This window comes from Chanodichthys erythropterus, chromosome 5 (genome assembly GCF_024489055.1).
Source record: "Chanodichthys erythropterus isolate Z2021 chromosome 5, ASM2448905v1, whole genome shotgun sequence".
In the NCBI taxonomy this organism is placed as follows: domain Eukaryota; kingdom Metazoa; phylum Chordata; class Actinopteri; order Cypriniformes; family Xenocyprididae; genus Chanodichthys; species Chanodichthys erythropterus.
Window position 1 is genome coordinate 16,020,194 of NC_090225.1, and position 17,602 is coordinate 16,037,795.

General features: G+C 36.3%; 2 protein-coding genes across 8 annotated transcripts; one reads left to right on the forward strand and one right to left on the reverse strand.

The window, feature by feature from the left end:
- Positions 1-107: 107 nt before the first annotated feature.
- On the reverse strand, positions 108-7,334 carry tial1 (TIA1 cytotoxic granule-associated RNA binding protein-like 1). 7 transcript variants are annotated; one of them, XM_067386276.1, is made up of 12 exons: positions 7,168-7,330; positions 6,087-6,183; positions 5,633-5,785; positions 5,444-5,498; positions 5,266-5,353; positions 3,669-3,744; positions 3,244-3,352; positions 3,049-3,144; positions 2,862-2,946; positions 2,094-2,217; positions 1,458-1,597; positions 109-1,356 (listed from the first exon to the last, which is right to left on the reverse strand). In XM_067386276.1, the coding sequence occupies exons 1-12, from the start codon at positions 7,194-7,196 to the stop codon at positions 1,242-1,244; spliced, it is 1,167 nt and encodes a 388-aa protein (XP_067242377.1). In that variant the 5' UTR covers positions 7,197-7,330; the 3' UTR covers positions 109-1,241. The 7 variants fall into 7 exon arrangements, 6 of the variants coding, with proteins under 6 accessions (XP_067242378.1, XP_067242377.1, XP_067242379.1 ...); XM_067386277.1 differs by lacking the exons at positions 6,087-6,183; positions 7,168-7,330 and adding an exon at positions 4,473-4,542 and having other exon boundaries at positions 108-1,356; positions 5,633-5,717; XM_067386280.1 differs by lacking the exons at positions 5,266-5,353; positions 5,444-5,498; positions 5,633-5,785; positions 6,087-6,183; positions 7,168-7,330 and adding exons at positions 4,197-4,264; positions 4,473-4,542; positions 4,705-5,263 and having other exon boundaries at positions 112-1,356.
- Positions 7,335-9,250: 1,916 nt separating this feature from the next.
- Positions 9,251-16,819, forward strand: bag3 (BCL2 associated athanogene 3). Its single transcript, XM_067386283.1, has 4 exons — positions 9,251-9,504; positions 12,201-12,509; positions 13,369-13,662; positions 15,547-16,819. Exons 1-4 carry the CDS (start codon positions 9,313-9,315, stop codon positions 16,255-16,257), a joined length of 1,506 nt encoding a protein of 501 aa, XP_067242384.1. The 5' UTR covers positions 9,251-9,312; the 3' UTR covers positions 16,258-16,819.
- Positions 16,820-17,602: the final 783 nt, after the last annotated feature.

A 17,602-nucleotide genomic window follows, 5' to 3' on the forward strand; every position in this document is an offset into this window, starting at 1 on the left:
GTCATACATTGTTTTAAAAAAAGAGAAAACATTTCTTGTCCAATGGTTCATTTATTGAGACTCATTTAGACTAAAAAGAAAACTTGAAATGCTAAATTGTATTCAAACATTTCTGCCTTTTACATTCAATGCTTTGAGCAACCTCAATATTATGGTTTGAAACATGCAATTCCTTAACATCCCCAAGGGAAAAAAAAAAAAATCCAAACCTTATCTCTGGCTACTCAAAAATGGCACGCATATTTGTTAAAACAGCAAAAGGACAAATTTACAGTAGGCTCTAAAATAAATCATACAGCTCTCTACGAGGGTCTCAAAGTGTTCAACTGAAATTGTGTGGGACTGAGCAAAAATTAAGGCTTGCTTGTAACTGTCAAGTCACACACGTAACGTTTGTCTAACATACGCTGCATTAGTTCTGCAAAAGTCTGTCAAGTAGAGCGCATGCTTTGAAACCCTTATTCCAGGCCAAGATATCAAAAGATATTTACAGGTATGGCCATCATGACCTTTTCTCCATAGTGAATGGGAGAGATTTCACTGTCTGTAAATTGGAGTAAAAAGATACACTATACACACTGTATCAAAGAGCTCTAGAATCGGAGGAGAACAAGGGAGCTAACGTGGATTAAATATACACCACTGCACATAGAAATTCATTTACACGTCAACATTTACAAGACACAGGTTCAATGAACCCCCAAAAAGTGCCTTTACTTACATTTGTTTGCCAAGTCAGAATGCAGAATGAAAGTTTTTTTGTTGCCATTTGTTTTGTTTTTGTACAAAATTCAAAGTCCATACTGCAATGAACAAGCAAACGCATGATCAGTTTAGGAAGAGAAAAAAAAAAGAAAAGAAAATACTTAGTTCAAAAAAACCATTTACACCATGGGTTTTCTGCAATGTACCTGTGAAGTTCCTGAAGCTGGGATTTAAGGGAAAATCAGCAATTTTCCTCAAGATATGCAGTAAAAAAATGGTGAGGATACAAGAGTTGTACATCTCGAATTCCACTAAAACAGGAACAAATCTCGTGAATTAATTCAGATTTCCATTGAAGGCGCTCATCTCAATTGCCTTTAATCTAAATTTGCATCTTTACAATAAAGCGATTCCTGCTTCAGATCCAAAGCTTGTAAGGAAAAGATGATGTGCACCTATTAGTTTTTAGCTACCCTCCCAGTGAGTGCAGGATGTATAGACGTGAGAGGCGTGTGTAATGGAGAACGAAGGTCAGATTACTGTGTCTGGTACCCGGCCATGCCAAAGTTAGCCTGGTTCATCACTGGGCCAGGCTGAGCCTGAGAGGGTTGCGTCCCAAAGCCTCCCACCCAGGCAGGAGACTGTGATTGTCTAGAGCAAAGAACGACAAAAAAGTGGCTGTTAACATTTTCAAGTTCCTACATAGGTAAAACATGATACACCAACACATATAGAAATACATGAAAACTTACTCTACACCAAATCCTTGCTGATTCCATGTTTGTCCGTACATTCCATATGACGGTACTTGCCAGCCATTCGTCATGTACTGACCATATTGTTGAGGATTGCCGTACATTTGATTCCAATGTCCCCACTGACCATACTCCATCTGTGAATGAAGCATCAAGAACTTTTTCTTAAACTTGACTTTTCTACTGTTACACTCTAAAAAAAATGCAGAGTTAAAAACAACCAAGTTGGGTTAAATATGGACAAACCCAGCAGGTTGGGTTAAAGGGCACCTATTATGCCCTCTTTCACAAGATGTAATATCAGTCTCTGGTCTGGTCAAGTTTCAGCTTAAAATACCCCACAAATTTGCCCCTATTTGGGGGTGAGCATAAACTTGCCTTTTACTATATTACTATATTGCTGGCTAAAAAAATAAATCTAAAATTGGTTGAAAAAAAAAATGGCTGGGTGAAAACAACCCAATCCCTAGGTTTGTCCATATTTAACCCAGCACTGAAGATGAAAAACACGTGCTGGCCTGATTCAAACAATGTCACAATAGCTCAACACTATGGGATAGATTTAATACCACATTAAAATGAGATTAAGATTAATACTACTACTACTAATAAATCGAATTCACAAGCACTTACGGGTTGGACATTTTTGGCCATGTCAGGTGATTCTTTGCCCCAGTAGCACTTCACAACATGACCTTCAATGGTTGTACCATTCACTGAGACGATGGCATGAGCAGCACTTTCATGAGAGGAGAACCTGACAGAAAATGATGCTGGTGATTGAAGAAATGTGAAGAGCACAGCAATCCTATGGTTTACAATAAAATCAGAAGGACTGTCTTTGTCACCATGTGACTACTTAAATCTTGATATTGCCTTTAATAATAAATTATATAATAGAAATAATATGAATATTTTAGAAACATCGCCATAACATATATGATAAATTACACATGCAAATAAATTATACGTTTAGAATTGCCATGATTATTGATGAAAAGGCTGCCTTTATTTGATCAAAGATTAAATAAAAACAGTAATACTGTGAAAGAGACAATTCAAAATAACATTTTCCATTTGAAAATGTTTAAAAATGTAATTTTATTTTGGTATTTTGCTGGCTTGGCAGATTAAGAGAAGTTGTCAATCCATATAACCTTTTTTTGTTTTGTGAAGAGTAAAAACAAGCAAATGAGCATTGATTTTATTTCAGCAATTTTGGGCACCATTTAATTGCAGCCATAACCACCACAACAACAAGCAACCATTAATGTCTTACATATTCATTATAATTATAGGTGCTTCTACAATATTTTATATTATACATAGACTGTCCACATTATAAAAAATCTAAATCGAAGACAACTAAAAACATCAGAGGAATAGTTCGGTGAATGATACCTGATAAAAGAATAACCCTTCTCCGGAAAAACTCTGATCTCCATTATCTGTCCGAAAGGAGAAAACGTCTGTCGCATAAGGTGTTCTGTTTGAAGAGAGCAGTGAGAGTCACATCACAAAAATATTAAGAGCGAGCATGCATACTAATACTCAGAATGGGTGAGTAAAAGGGCAAATGCACACATACCTGTGAGACCTGACTGAATGCCACCGCAGTACACTGTGCAGTTCTGAGGACTCGACTGGTTTACCACCTCATCAAACCTCAGCTGCTTGGAGCTGTCTGGAATTTTCCCCAATTACAGTTACATTAAATTAGCTCAACTCAAAGACAGTTAGCAAACCAAAGAAAGACAAAGTAGTGGATTAAGATCAAGCTTACTATCTTGCACACTCTTGGGGGCGGGTGGTTTCCGAGTTGCCCAGTTAGTCCGGATTTGCCGTCCACCAAGCCACTGACCCCCCATGTGTACTATAGCATTCTCAGCATCCTAAAAGAGAAGAAACGACAGATTTAACAAACAAATGTAAACTTAAGGCACAACAAAAAACATAACCTCTTAGAAGCACTACTAGTCTTTCAATAGTTCATATTTATAATTAGGAGCTTCCCACATAAATGTCCTAGTTTGCTTTTAAGTACTATTATTAAGCTGACCAAAAACTTACACTCAAACAGCAAATTCAACTCTAACAGTCTGACTCGTTCCAGTAGATTGAATATCTGTAATCCTACAGCTATAATATGAATTGTAGTAAACAGAAATAGAATAACCTTCACTCTGTGTTCCTGTACTGGAGCCTTACCAGTTTGTTATAGAAGGACACAAATCCATACCCCTTTGATTTCCCTGTTGTCATATCCTTCACCACTCGTGCATCCCTGAAAGAAAAACGTAACAACGGAAAAGTCAGTCCATTGAAGGCTTGCTAGAGGAACTAAAAAAGAAAGGAACCACACACACATTGCACTGTACTGACACTGTAACAATATCCTAAGTTATTCTAACAAAACTTTACACTAACAACTGCATATTCTCTTGATTACTGGTACTTCAAAAAATATATAAAATAAAAAACAAGAACAAAGTCATGCAACCTACACTACTGCATGTATGTTTAAAAGCTCCTGCAAAGATTGCAACTTTTCTTAGACATCTCCTGTGACACAACATAGTGATCCAATCTTCATCTTAATCACTAGTACTTAATCTCTTATATTAGTAAAAGTCATCAATGTCATTACCATGCATTCCTAGTTTCAACTGCTGTCTCTAATTCTACTCAAGAGTACATAGAAATATCAAAAGAGAAAAAAGGAATTAAACGGCATACATGGCCTGTTAACAGATTTCTTTATTTTTCCTGGTCAATTCTTTACCACCAATATGGAGTTTGGGAAGCTGCAAATTTCGAGAAATTAACATTTTCAGAATTTCAGGAGAATCAATCTATCAACACAACTAGGAAAACCATCATAAAACAATTTTACAAGCAAATATTCATGAATTATCTGAGGATTGTTAAAAGTCTACACTACGTCAGCGTTAATAGAAAAATATTGCAGTATACAAATATAAAAAGCAAAGAGTAAATAGAAAAAAAATCTACATCTGAGTTCCCAGAGTGCACAGTTCCTTGCTGTTAGCCTTCAAGCTCCTGTCCAATCCTATGAGCATTTCTGTAAAATAACCAGAGCTCTATTAACTGACACTCAGAGCTAAAGGAGACTCTGAAAATTTTGCAGAGTAGCAGTGCATAATGTTTTTTTTTTTTTTTTTTTTTTTTTTTTGAGTGTTGACAACTAAAAAAATTTAAATTTAGGTAAATCAAGACTACTTACCAATTTCGGAAAAGCAGTGGAGTGATGAAAAATTTTAAGGTGCACAACAGATCGATCTGGGTACACAATATTGACTATACTGCCCTGTGCTTGCTGATCATAACTGATTATGGGACTATTCAATTTATCAATGCAATTAAATACTACCTTTAAACCAAAATTATAGTCTCTAAAACACTATGACATCCTGTTCTCAACTGCTGTGACAAACAATTGTATAAATGTAGGTGTTTTATATAAAAGAGAAACAAAGACTTCATTCCTGACAGAACTGGGACTAAATGTGCCAGCTAATCCTGGCACAAATGACAAATGTAAAGTAAATGTTTATCTTTGCATCAATTTACTCCCAAAATGAGCAAATATGTTAACAACCAAAGGTAACCAAATTAAAAATAAATAAAACTATGAAACTGTTTGCATGGTTTTAAGAAAACAGGGGTTAAAAAAAAATTATATAGAGAGGTCATCTGGCTCAAATTAACAACACACCACCACTCAACATTATTCAGACAAAAGCAAAACATAATCCACAAAAGGGTGTGACTTCATGGAACTTACGAGATTTTCCCAAAGGGTGCAAATGCAGCTCTGATGTCATCAGTTGTGATCTCAGGGCTCAAATCTCCCACAAAAACATGAAAGTGATCTGCAGAAATTTTTAACATTTAACAAACAGTGACGTTTAAGAATAATAAAAAAAACTAAACCACAATTGATATAAAAGACAATAACTTACTAGATGTGTCTTTCTTCTGACTGCTAGGAGTAGTCGCCCAATTTACCTTGACTTCCTGTCATTGGAAATACACTTGTTGAAGGCATTACCTTTGATAACATGATATTCAGGGTGCAACGCTTCACAATAAACATCAAACCACCCAAATTTTGTTACGCTTGTCTAATGAAACGATGCCACAAGATGTACCTTTCCCAAAATCTTCCTTCCATTCATGGCGGCTAAAGCAGCTGCAGCGTCTCGGTGTTCAAAGAACTCCACAAAGCAATACGGATCATTGCTTGTATGCTGCAAAACAGAAAATCCAATAGAAGAGTTCACCTTCCTGCTGCTATCGGATTGCTGAGAAGAAAAGCCAGGAAAATATATTATTGCAAAATCATGGGTATTGGGTGGAAGACTGTGTTTAATATTTTCTGTTATTAACATCATTTTGGCTTGATTTTATGAAATAAGAAAATGTAAGGAATAATGATTAGTTCGTTCTAGGTTCAAAGTAAATTTATTCCACATATTAACATAAATGTAGAGTTTGGCAGGCGTTTCCACACAAACCCATTTACACTCAAACTCATCATGGTGAGCTCAAATTCAGTACATTTCAGTAAACATTTGAAAAAGTGTAGTTGTGATGAATGTTTACCTCGGTTATCATTTTACAACTTTTACATGGCCCAATCTGAGTAAATAACTGAAGGATCAAGTTCTCCGTTACATCTCTTGAAAGATTCCCCACGTAGCTGAAAATGCAGATAAAAGATACATTAAATAAAAAGATAAAAACAATTATATTTTCCCCCTTTATAATTTAGCATGTTAAGACAATTTTTAGTTAAATGGAAAAAGGAAAAGAGAAAATGATACAGTACTTTTCAAAATCAAACTTGAAAACAAATTATGATAAAATAATTCAAAAGTATATTTTAGGGTACATACATCCATGAAACTAAAAATACACATTTATTTTTGCAGAGATATAACACCCTTCATGTGTTGTGCAAACATAAAATGATGTTCGGTTATATATGTATATTTATAGATGAGCCGGGTATAGATGTGACAGCCCCTTTATGCATGAGTGACATCAGGATGGAAACACATTTACCCTCATAACCGAACTACTGAAACGATGTGTATTTAATCATCCAGTTGAATCAGGAGTAGAGATTTTTTTTTTTTAATCTGACAGTGTAGTACCAATACCAAACACAAAATCCAGACTTCTAAAAAAGATATCAGGCCTGAGATTAGATTAGGCCTTTACTAAACCAACAGACAATGACATACTCGTTCAAACACACAGATACAGAACATTGAGGTTTATTAATTAACATGTTAAACCCATATACTGTAACATAGGAAATACAGTTCACATTTAGCTATGTTATTTGAATGAGCCTTGGATTTAATTATTTTTGATGCTTAGCCAATTTGACTACTTAGCCGCTAGCTTAGCTTAAGCATGCTACAGCTAAATATGTTTCCCACGCTCGCCGGATGGAGATAAAAACTTTTCGTCCTTTCTACTGTACAAAATGTGAGCAATAGTAACTGACTGCACCCCTGTCGATATTAAGCAGTGCTTACTAAAAGCCCTTGATGTCAAAAACGTTTGTAGGACGTCGTTTTTGGAGCTAGCTGTTAGCTAGAAGTGTGTCAGTGGTGCTAAGGATTGAGCGGTTATTCACTGAGCGCTGACAGGGTTTGTGTTTTCAGCTACTTACAGGGTTTTTGGGTGGCTCTCGTCTTCCATTCTTGGATGCCGGAAGGAGTGCTAACAAAACGTGTTTTCAGTTTCTCAAATGTGGCTTATTTTTAGGATGAACAATACTGGACTGGTGTTACTTTCAATCTTGAGTAGAAAATGGCGGAACCCGGGTAGTCAGGAAGACAGTCACTGCGCATGTGCAGAAGCAGGACGATTGATCAGACAGGAAAGGGGAGCTTGATAAAATCGCCGTGCTTGTATGCAGCAGGTGTCAATATATCATGCATCACAGATTTTTAATTGGTAATATGACCTTGCATGTTATGTATTTGTATGTATTCATTCAACCTAATCTTTCAAGGCTTTTTACTTGTTTTCGTGACCACTTGTTAGAGCTTTAATGAAGTCTTTGGCAAAAAGTAACATACTTTATAGGCAGGACACACAGTCGCACTGATACCAGGTAACATTTTTAGTGATAATATTTTTAATTAGTGATTGTTCAGAAATTTAATATTTTAAGAAACAAGAAAATGTCATCATCAAATTCGATTCTTAGTCCAAAACTTTAACTGAACGTTACCCCAGTGAAAGAAACAGTATTGTCCTGTGGAAAATGTGTGTGTATTATGATTAAAAAAAGTTGCAATGTATTCTTTATATCCTCCTGGGACCCAGGAATAGACTTTTGGCCTCTGTAGTGGACATAATATTTTATTGATTTTCTCTGACATAATACATGTCACAGTTTTAAGTGTGGATGTCCTGTAAATAGCACATTCAGGGCATTGCAGAGATAATGAATTTTCAGACAACTTCTTGGTCTTTAAAGGATTAGTTCACTTTCAAATTAAAATTTCCTGATAATTTAGTCACCCCCATGTCATCCAAGATGTTCATGTCTTTCTTTCTTCAGTTGAAAAGAAATGAAAGGTTTCGATGAAAACATTCCAGGATTTTTCTCCATATTGTGGACTTCAATGGACTCCAAACAGTTGAAAGTCAAAATTACAGTTTCAGTGCAGCTTCAAAGCATTCTACGCGATCCCAGGCGAGAAATAAGGGTCTAATCTAGAGAAACCATCACTCATTTTCTAAAAAAATAAATAAAATTTTTATACATTTTAACCATAAATTGTCATCTTAAACTAGCTCTCTTCTTCTTCTCTATTTGAGTTCCGGCAGTGTAGACGCTGCTAAGTGTATTACTGCCCTCTTCAGGTTAAAGTTAGAACTAAATTGTCATACACAATATGCTAGTGCAAGTATATAACAATTAGTTCAAACTTTGACCTGTGGAGGGCAGTAATACATGATGGTTTCTCAAGTTTAGACCCTTATTCCTTGTCTGGGATCGTGTAGAATGCTTTGAAGCTGCACTGAAACTGTAATTTTGACCTTCAACCGTTTGGGTTCCATTGAAGTCCACTATATGGAGAAAAATCCTGGAATGTTTTATTCAAAAACCTTAATTTCTTTTTGACTGAAGAAAGAAAGACATGAACATCTTGAATAACATGGAGGTGAGTCAATTAATCCTTTAAATATGATTTTTCAAAAATGTTATTTTTTCATTTGTTTCTTATGCTCTAAACAATATAATGACGTGAAAAATACTAAATGAAAAAAATTCAGGAGGATATTCAAGGATGCATGAGGGCCTAAATATTTTAAAATATCAAATATTTAATTAATAGATTTACAAAACACCACTTAAAGCTGTACAACATGTTGAAACTGCTATAACTGTCCTAGTATTTTAAATTGTATTGGTTATTATATTTTATCTATATAAATAATCAAGAGATTAGATGGCCTTCTCTATATATCCCAAATCATTTAGCATTATGTGATAGATGACAAATGAGAAGAAGAGTAGAAATGAGTATAGATTTTTTTTTTATGTATTACTGTCTGTCTTTTGAAATGAACGCTAAAAAGCAACAAGTGTTCTCTGTCCAGTAAACCGGAGGGGGAGGCGAGCGACTAAAGTGTCTGGACGGTCAGGGGGTCATTTTTGGTCACACACGTGGGCGTCACAGTGAACCCTTAGCTAGAACTTTCTCGGTAGTCTTCGGTAAGACCTTGGTGCTTCCAGAAACCCATCCCCATTTACAGTACGTCATCAAACGGACCCTTTAAAGCGTCTGTAGCGGCTGTAATGGCACAATATTCGGGAGCGAAGCAATATCAGAGTATGAAAACACTGTCTCCAGTCGAAACGATGGCAACTAACGATCCTCTACCACCTGGGTGGGAGATCAAAATTGACCCGCATACAGGTTGGCCGTTTTTTGTGGATCATAACAATCGCACAACGACGTGGAATGATCCGAGGCATGACACGAAAAAGGTAAGAAAGATCTTGATTTTGCTTTTGGAAGTTGCGCTGTCAAACGTGATCGGTTTTCAGGCGATTTAAAAATGCAGATCTAGATATGGCGCGTAATAGATTACTTTGGGTTATGGCATTTTAGAGGGTGTTTCATCGAAAAAGACAATTTTGTTGAGTGCGTAGGCTACGATCCCACACAGTACATCCAAATCATACTTGAGCAGACACTGACTGTCTATGGTAGAGCAGCCACGCACTTGATATATTTGCTTTAGCTCGCGCGTGAATCGCAGTCACCTCTGTTAAAATAGCGCTTCGCGTGCGTTCGAACGGCTTGACTGAATATGCACGGGCGAAATATATTAGTGTTATGATCTCAGCTGAAGTGATTAGTGTGTGACGCACTGCAGTCATATGTGAGAGTGTTAGAACGACTCCACAATGTTTATTTAAAGCCTCGAGAACTACGCACACTGCGCTTGTTCTCCACATCCCTGGAACTGAACAGCATAACATGTCCCCTAAAGTTTCCCTTACATGGGATTTGAGAAGGATCCACCCACTAAAGGATTCTGTCATTCCCAATGAATGGGCTTGAAAGTTACACACTGGAAGTGTCAAACTGTTCTGGAAGTAAAAAACAAATGTGTGGGGGGGACACCAGGGCTTGCCAGTTGGCATCTTTCATTAGATAGATCAACACTTGTCCGAAATTAGTGTCACCAAGAATCTACTGGAAAGACACAGCTGCCAGGAGATAAACTCGGCGCTACTCTTGGCGTCCGTGTCGAAAAAAGCAGAGGGCGTGAGGTCATATATGCTAACTAGCCATTATTCTCTCTGTTTAGCATAACTCTCCTACTTTCAGAACATTATAAAACTTAAATCAGGTGTTTTAACCTTTTTCAAGCCCAGGAGTCCAAGAGAGTGTTACATTTTAAGCTTGGCCTATAACAACATGGATATATTGTCATGTTAATGTCTTTACGTGTTTTGTTTTGATGTTTACAGTGCAAAAACTTGTAGTTGTACATTAACATTTTATTTTGGGGTGGACAGTAAAACATTTAGCTAAACAGCTGCATCTGAACTTTGGAATTTTTGGTTGACGGTCTTTTTTTTCCTCTGGAAAACAAAAAGGAAATGGAATTTCACAGGGAAGAATGGTCCACTGAAAATTGTCAGTAGTGTAGCAATGTATGAAGCACAGCTCACACAGAAGTCACCTTCAAACCAAACAGATTTCTGTTGCTCAACACAGCAAATATCCTTGACACAAGCTGGAGAATTAGTTTCGCCCTCATGCGATACTCCCAAACACGTAGAATTCAATTGAAATGACTGGATTTTGTAGCAGACGATGAGCAACAGTATGGTAACTGTGGCCGCCCTTTTATTTAACAATAATCGGCCCCCTGTTGACAAACCCCTGTCTTGAAGTATGTTTACTGGCTGTTCTGCTGCTTCAAAATCAGAATAGGTGTTTCATGATTTTATCTCGTTTGATGTTTGTTGTGTCTGTGCACCTCTGATTTACATTGATGAGTAAGGAAGGCCCTCCCCCTCACAAAGAGTATTTTAAGACACAGTGTCAACAGCACAGGAACCCATTGAAAAATGCTGCCTACAGTGAGTCATGGCATTAGAATCAACGGCATACTGGGTATATCCTGTAAGCCAATGCAGTCGCTTAACAGTTGCTGTGTACAGTTTTTACCCACTCATGTTTCATGTTTGATCCTGGACTGCCTTGTCATTGAGCGAGGGCGGACTGACCTTTTCATGTCAAACTGATGAGAGAAAACACGAGCTGCGTTAGAGCTGAGTTTTACATTTATGTACTGGATTGAAGCAATGGCTGAACCCACAAGCAAGTTGATTGGTTGGCCGCAGTAACATAATAAATAATATAATTTGACATTAGACAGCTTTACAACGGGTGGAATTTGCACACGACTGAGTATGACAAGTCGTAAAAGTCTACAACTTGACAGTGATGTGAAGCTAATAGGAAAAATTTAGCGGGTATAAAACACTGTTAATCACATAATGTGTCATATGTCTAATACAAGAGTGACTTTGAGTTCAGAAAATGTGTATAATCATAACTGATAACATTAAGATAATACTGGAGTTTGAATATTAGACATTGTGCTTGGTAGCAAAGCTCTTCTTATGTTTAATAAGAATGTTAACTCTTATGTTAACTCCCTAAAGTTTGTGTCAATTGTGGATGTGGTGTATAACCATTATTTTCCCTTTACCAGTTCAGATTAATCATGAGAATAATGACCTAAGTACTGATTGTGCGGAGTTATTTCATAAAAACATATACATACCATTATCTCTGGCTTGTTTTTAATATTTTTGGCTGTAGCAAATATGCTCATGCTCCTTTGTAATGGCAGTGTCAATAATTGAAGCTTATTCAGTAACCCAGTCAACCACATGCTTTAGTTATTTGCCTTCTCCTGCAAAACAATTTAGCGTATAGCTACTAAATACTTCAGCAGAGATGGAAGGAAAAAAGAGCATCAGAAGTGATGTTGTTGATCAGACTTATGTTGTTTACCAGAGTATATACTGCATTACTGGCATTATGGTGTTAAATTTCTCATCATTGCATGAGAATACAACCATTATGAATACAAACACTGAGTTCATTTTGAATAGTCTTTTCAATTGCTTACTTATTTATTTACTTATTTTTTCAGATTTTTTCAAATGGCCCCTCTATGTCCTCAGAGTCTCCTCAGGACATGCACAAAACCTTTATTCAAGAGATGAGGCAACCAATGCTACGCCAGGGCTACATCCCCATCCCAGTCTCCCATGAAAACACTGAACCCAGGCTGCAGCAGTATCCGAGTTTCTCCTACTTCCATCCAGCAGTGCAGCAAAACTTGAGAACAGATGGACGTACACCTTCCCCGACCCCAACAGCACACTGTCGGCCTAGATCTCCAGTGCAGGCCCCATCAGAGGCATGTTTGTCTTGCTCTCCTGCTTCACATGGGCCTGAGGTAAGCCCATTAGACTCTATTAGACACGGCAGTTTCTGTCAGACTTTGGATTCCTTGTGAAAGGTTCACATTAATTTACTGACTATGCTTCGGAAGGATTTTCACTTGTAAGTTTTCCTTGGTGTCCTGTATTTTCTTGCTAAATTTTGAAAATGTTACAGTTTTATAGGTTTCTGAAAATGAACACTTGCTAAATGTGGCAATATAAACACATTATTGCTGATTCATATGTTCTGCTTGTATTTAATGTGGCACTTCATTGGTATGTCAACCCTTGCCCAAGTCAATGCAATATTTTTTTTTAATAAATAATTATTTTTTAATAAATAATTATTTTTTAATAAATAGTTTATGTATATATATATATATATATAATTTTTTTTTTTTTTTTTTTTTTTTAAGTATCCTAGATATTTTGTCTTTATTTGCTCTGCATTTCTGCCTTTTTTTGATCAAAAATGTAGTACAACAGTAATATTGTGTAAAATAACTTTTCTATTTTGATATATTTTCAGATGTATTTTTCTGATAGCAAAGCTGTTGGTACTTAAACCTTTCTTATTATTATCAATGTTGAACACAGTTGTGCTGCTTAATGTTTTTGTGTAAACTAAGGCTTATTTTTTTTTATGATCTTTGAAAAAAAAAATTGATTTGAAATATATATATTTTTTGTAACATGATACATGTCTTTACTGTCACTTTTGATCAATTTAATGCATCCTTGCTGAATAAAAGTATTAATTTCTTTAAAAAATATATCCTTTTGACCCCAAACCTTTCAACAGTAGTGTATATTGTAAAGGTAGTGCTAAAGGTAGCTATTTCCAAAATCAAACTGTATTTTCATTTTCACTAGGTTCATCAACCACAGGGGACACACCAACAAATCAGTGGCCTTCATCAACAGCCCCGACCCAGCAATACAGGTCTCCGGGCGGGCTACATCCCTATTCCGGTGATCCACGAGGGTGTAGGGGGGGGCTTACAATCCCAGCCTAGCCAAATTTCTCATCCCACACGAGAAAAACTCCCAATCTACCGTGAACAAGTGCCCATTCAGATTCAACAGAACCGTGCTGCCAGTCCCATCCCGGTCCCCTTAAGGGCCCAGTCACCAGTTGTGTCTCAGATCATGGGAGAGAGACCCCAGGTATGTGTGTTTTTTAGTAAGGTATTAGGATTTATTTTTGGCATAAGCTCAAGCAATTAATGTTAATTTATGTAATATTGGCCTGGTTTCACAGACAGGGCTTAGTTTAAAGTTGCAGTACATAACTTTTTTGGTTAAAAATGATCCAAAATCAATTTTTGAGCAAGTACATAACCAGCCAGTGTTCAAAACTATCTTCTTACCTTAGCCCGATTCACAATGGTAAGCTTGTAATAATGTTTTACATTTTGGGTGGTACTGGGTTTCCGCGGGATGCTGATGTTAAAGGTGCCCTAGAATCAGAATTTGAATTTACCTCGGCATAGTTGAATAACAAGAGTTCAGTACATGGAAAAGACATACAGTGAGTTTCAAACTCCATTGTTTCCTCCTTCTTATGTAAATCTCATTTGTTTAAAAGACCTCCGGAAAACACTCGGATCTCAACATAACACCGACTTTCACGTAACATTCGGGATCATTAATATGTATGACCCCAATATTTGCATAATGCCAGCCCATTCGACGCATTAGACAAGGAAAGGCAGTATTAACGGCTGGATCTGTGCACAGACAAGGTAAGCAAGCAAGAACAACAGTGAAAAATGGCAGATGGCAATAATAACTGACATGATTCATAATAACATGAAATTTGTAGTGATATTTGTAAATTGTCTTTCTAAATGTTTCGTTAGCATGTTGCTAATGTACTGTTAAATGTGGTTAAAGTTACCATCGTTTCTTACTGTATTCACGGAGACGAGAGTCGTTGCTATTTTCATTTTTAAACACGTGCAGTCTGTATAATGCATAAACACAACTTCATTCTTTATAAATCTCTCCAACAGTGTGTAATGTTAGCTTTAGCCACAGAGCACAGCCTCAAACTCATACAGAATCAAACGTAACCATCTAAATAAATACTTTACTCACATAATTCGAAGCATGCATACAGCATGCATGACGAACATCTTGTAAAGATCCATTTGAGGGTTATATTAGCTGTGTGAACTTTGTTTATGCGATGTATATATAGTTGAGAGCTTGTGGGCCAGAGTGAGCGCATCTCTTAAAGGGGCCGTGCTGAAAAAATCAGTGCATAGTTAATGATGCCCCAAAATAGGCAGCTAAAAAAATGTATTAAAAAAAATCTATGGGGTATTTTGAGCTGAAACTTCACAGACACATTCAGGGGACACCTAGGACTTATATTACATCTTGTAAAAAAACAATCTAGGGCACCTTTAACATTCTCAATTTGAAAACAAAGTATAACAATAATAATCATTTGCATGGTTTGACGTGATCTGAGCTAAACGATCGTTACATTTAATCACCATTGGCAGCTCGATTTATTGTAATGCTTTTTTCCTTAGTTGGTCAGAACAAAAGTGGCAGACACATTACTTCTTATTTAATTCTTATTTTGGTCATACTTCCAAGGTGACCAAGAAGTACAGTATCCACACCGGTGTGACTGACAGCAAACATTAGATTCATCCAGGCCGAGGAGCCGTGCCAATGCACAACCTGTAAAGATGATAATTCCACAAATAATTGCAATTGCAGGTTTCAAACGGAGATGCCGACAAAGAGACAAAACTTACGGACTGCAGCTTTAAGCCAGGATTAAGCCTTAGTTCAATTAGGACATTTATGTAACTTTTATAAACATGCCTTAGAAAAAACATTACTGGTGTGCATCTTGAGACAAAACAATGACACTGACATATTTTAAGGTATGTTGGTACAAGTGGCTTTCATTTAAAAACGCATTTTAGTTTGGGGCTGTCTGTGAAACCGGGGGATTAAGTGTTAGCATTACTAAAGTGTTCAGAAGTAATTTATGAAATTTAACAAAAGTAAATATGTTAACATTGCCAGATCCAGCAACATATTGGACACGCAGCAATACCACCTAAAGCTGAACAACCATTTGAAGAAATTGTCAGAGCGCCACCTGCATTTGAGATTCCTATTCAGAGAGTGAATGATGTTCCTCAGCAAATACATCATCAGCCAGTACAGCAACAACAACAACAACAACATCAACAACAACAGCAACCTACACAAACACCTCAACCAAAAGCACAACAACCCGTACCACACTCACCGCAGGTATCGGAGACATCCAATATTACCATACAGTTTCCTCCAGCACCAGAACCCCAGGAAACCGTTGCCCCTCAAACACCTCAAGACATCCCACCTCCACAATTCCAGCCTGAGGAGACTCTGGAACAAGATCTGAGTCACCCAGGACTGATCAAAGTGCACCAGATATTGGAACGTGTGGAGAAACTGGCACAGGAGGTGAAAAGTTTCGATGGGAAGAAGAATGATAAAAGATACTTGGTCCTGGAGGAGATGTTGACCAAAGAACTGCTGGCTCTGGACTCAGTAGACCCTGAAGGACGTCCAGATGTGCGTCAGGCTCGGAGAGATGGTGTCCGCAGAGTTCAGACCATTCTAGATGAACTGGAGGTGTTTGGAGAGCAGTTGGAGGGGCTGGCTGGTGACACATGCCCCGAGGCGAAAGGGGAGCAGAGAATGATTTACCAAGCAAACACAGAGAAGGACAAGGAGATTTCATAATCACACAAATTTGAGAAGAACACTAATCAAATCCCCATTCTTGTTTTTACTTGCACAATTATTATTAGTTGCATGCACGAATAATTGAAGTTTTCTGTTGGAAATGATCTAACGTGATTTGTTTACTGAGTGCAATCGTGTGCTGTTATGTGATGCTGCTGTTGTCAAATCTGCACCATGCCAGTGTCTTATAGCAAAAGACATAGCGGTGACAAGTTTTATTCAGAAACATACACGAAAATGAGGCCTTGAACCAGAAGAAAGTATTTTAACATCCAATAAGTATCTTTTGTACAATGTGGAATGAATGTTAAAATGCTTTTGAATATTCCTCAAGAACACATGTTTTTTGAAGTAGTGGGCTATCACAGTGAAAAACTTTGAATTGATTTGTAACATTTTTCATGTGTGGACTAAAATAGAAGAAATGTATACATTTTAAATATTAAAGCATTCATTTTGGTTTTAGGATTGTGGGAAGGGTTTGTGTATATATACATATATACACTGTATGTATGTATGTATATATATTATTTATATATATATATATATATATATATATATATATATATATATATATATATATATATATATATATATATATTATATTTATATTTATATTTATATTTATATATATTTATATTTATATTTTTATATATATATTTTTTTATATATATACCTTATATTTATATATATTTATATATATTTATATTTATATATAAATATATATATATATATAAATATATATATATATATATATATATAAATATAAATATAAATATATATATATATATATATATATATATATATATATATATATAAAATGCCTTTTTAATAGTAACGTTTGAACATCATACAGGAGAATAACTGATTGTTGAGAGTGAGCTTTGCTGACAAAATTCCCTGAGATGGTTTGAATGCTTGTCAGTATTGTTATTTGTTGAATGACAGTGATACAAATAATGCTATATTTTTATTCTATTTTTCTGTGCCAAAATGAACATTTCCAGTAGTAAGAATGTTCTTCTTAAAAATGTTAAATTTAAAAAACATTACAAATTCTCACTGAATATGGTCGCCTTATGATTGAGGGATGGTTTGTTAAAGCAGTCAGGGTCAGTCCAAAGTTGTGGTGAGTCAACTCGAGGTACCAAAATAATTCTGTTTTATCAACATTGTGCCCTTGAGCAAGGCAACTTAATCACAACTTGCTTGAAATGGACTTGAAATGAGTGTACCAAAAATTACTTTGTATGATGTGTCAGCTCAATTCAGTTTAAAACGGAGTGCTGTATGTCTCACAATACTGTTGTGAGCCTTTTTTTTATCTCAATGACCTGTTACT

What these genes read in the sequence shown, in the direction of transcription:
- tial1 (XM_067386276.1), bottom strand. Translation starts at nt 7,196, where the DNA reads ATGGAAGACGAGAGCCACCCAAAAACCCT. An exon ending in GTTGTAAAATGATAACCGAG is followed by an intron (nt 5,786 to 6,086) that starts GTAAACATTCAT and finishes TTTTCTTCTCAG; the next exon opens with CAATCCGATAGCAGCAGGAA. An exon ending in TGGCCAAAAATGTCCAACCC is followed by an intron (nt 1,598 to 2,093) that starts GTAAGTGCTTGT and finishes CTTCATTCACAG; the next exon opens with ATGGAGTATGGTCAGTGGGG.
- bag3 (XM_067386283.1), top strand. Translation starts at nt 9,313, where the DNA reads ATGGCACAATATTCGGGAGCGAAGCAATATCAGAGTATGAAAACACTG. An exon ending in CGAGGCATGACACGAAAAAG is followed by an intron (nt 9,505 to 12,200) that starts GTAAGAAAGATC and finishes TTATTTTTTCAG; the next exon opens with ATTTTTTCAAATGGCCCCTC. An exon ending in CTGCTTCACATGGGCCTGAG is followed by an intron (nt 12,510 to 13,368) that starts GTAAGCCCATTA and finishes CATTTTCACTAG; the next exon opens with GTTCATCAACCACAGGGGAC.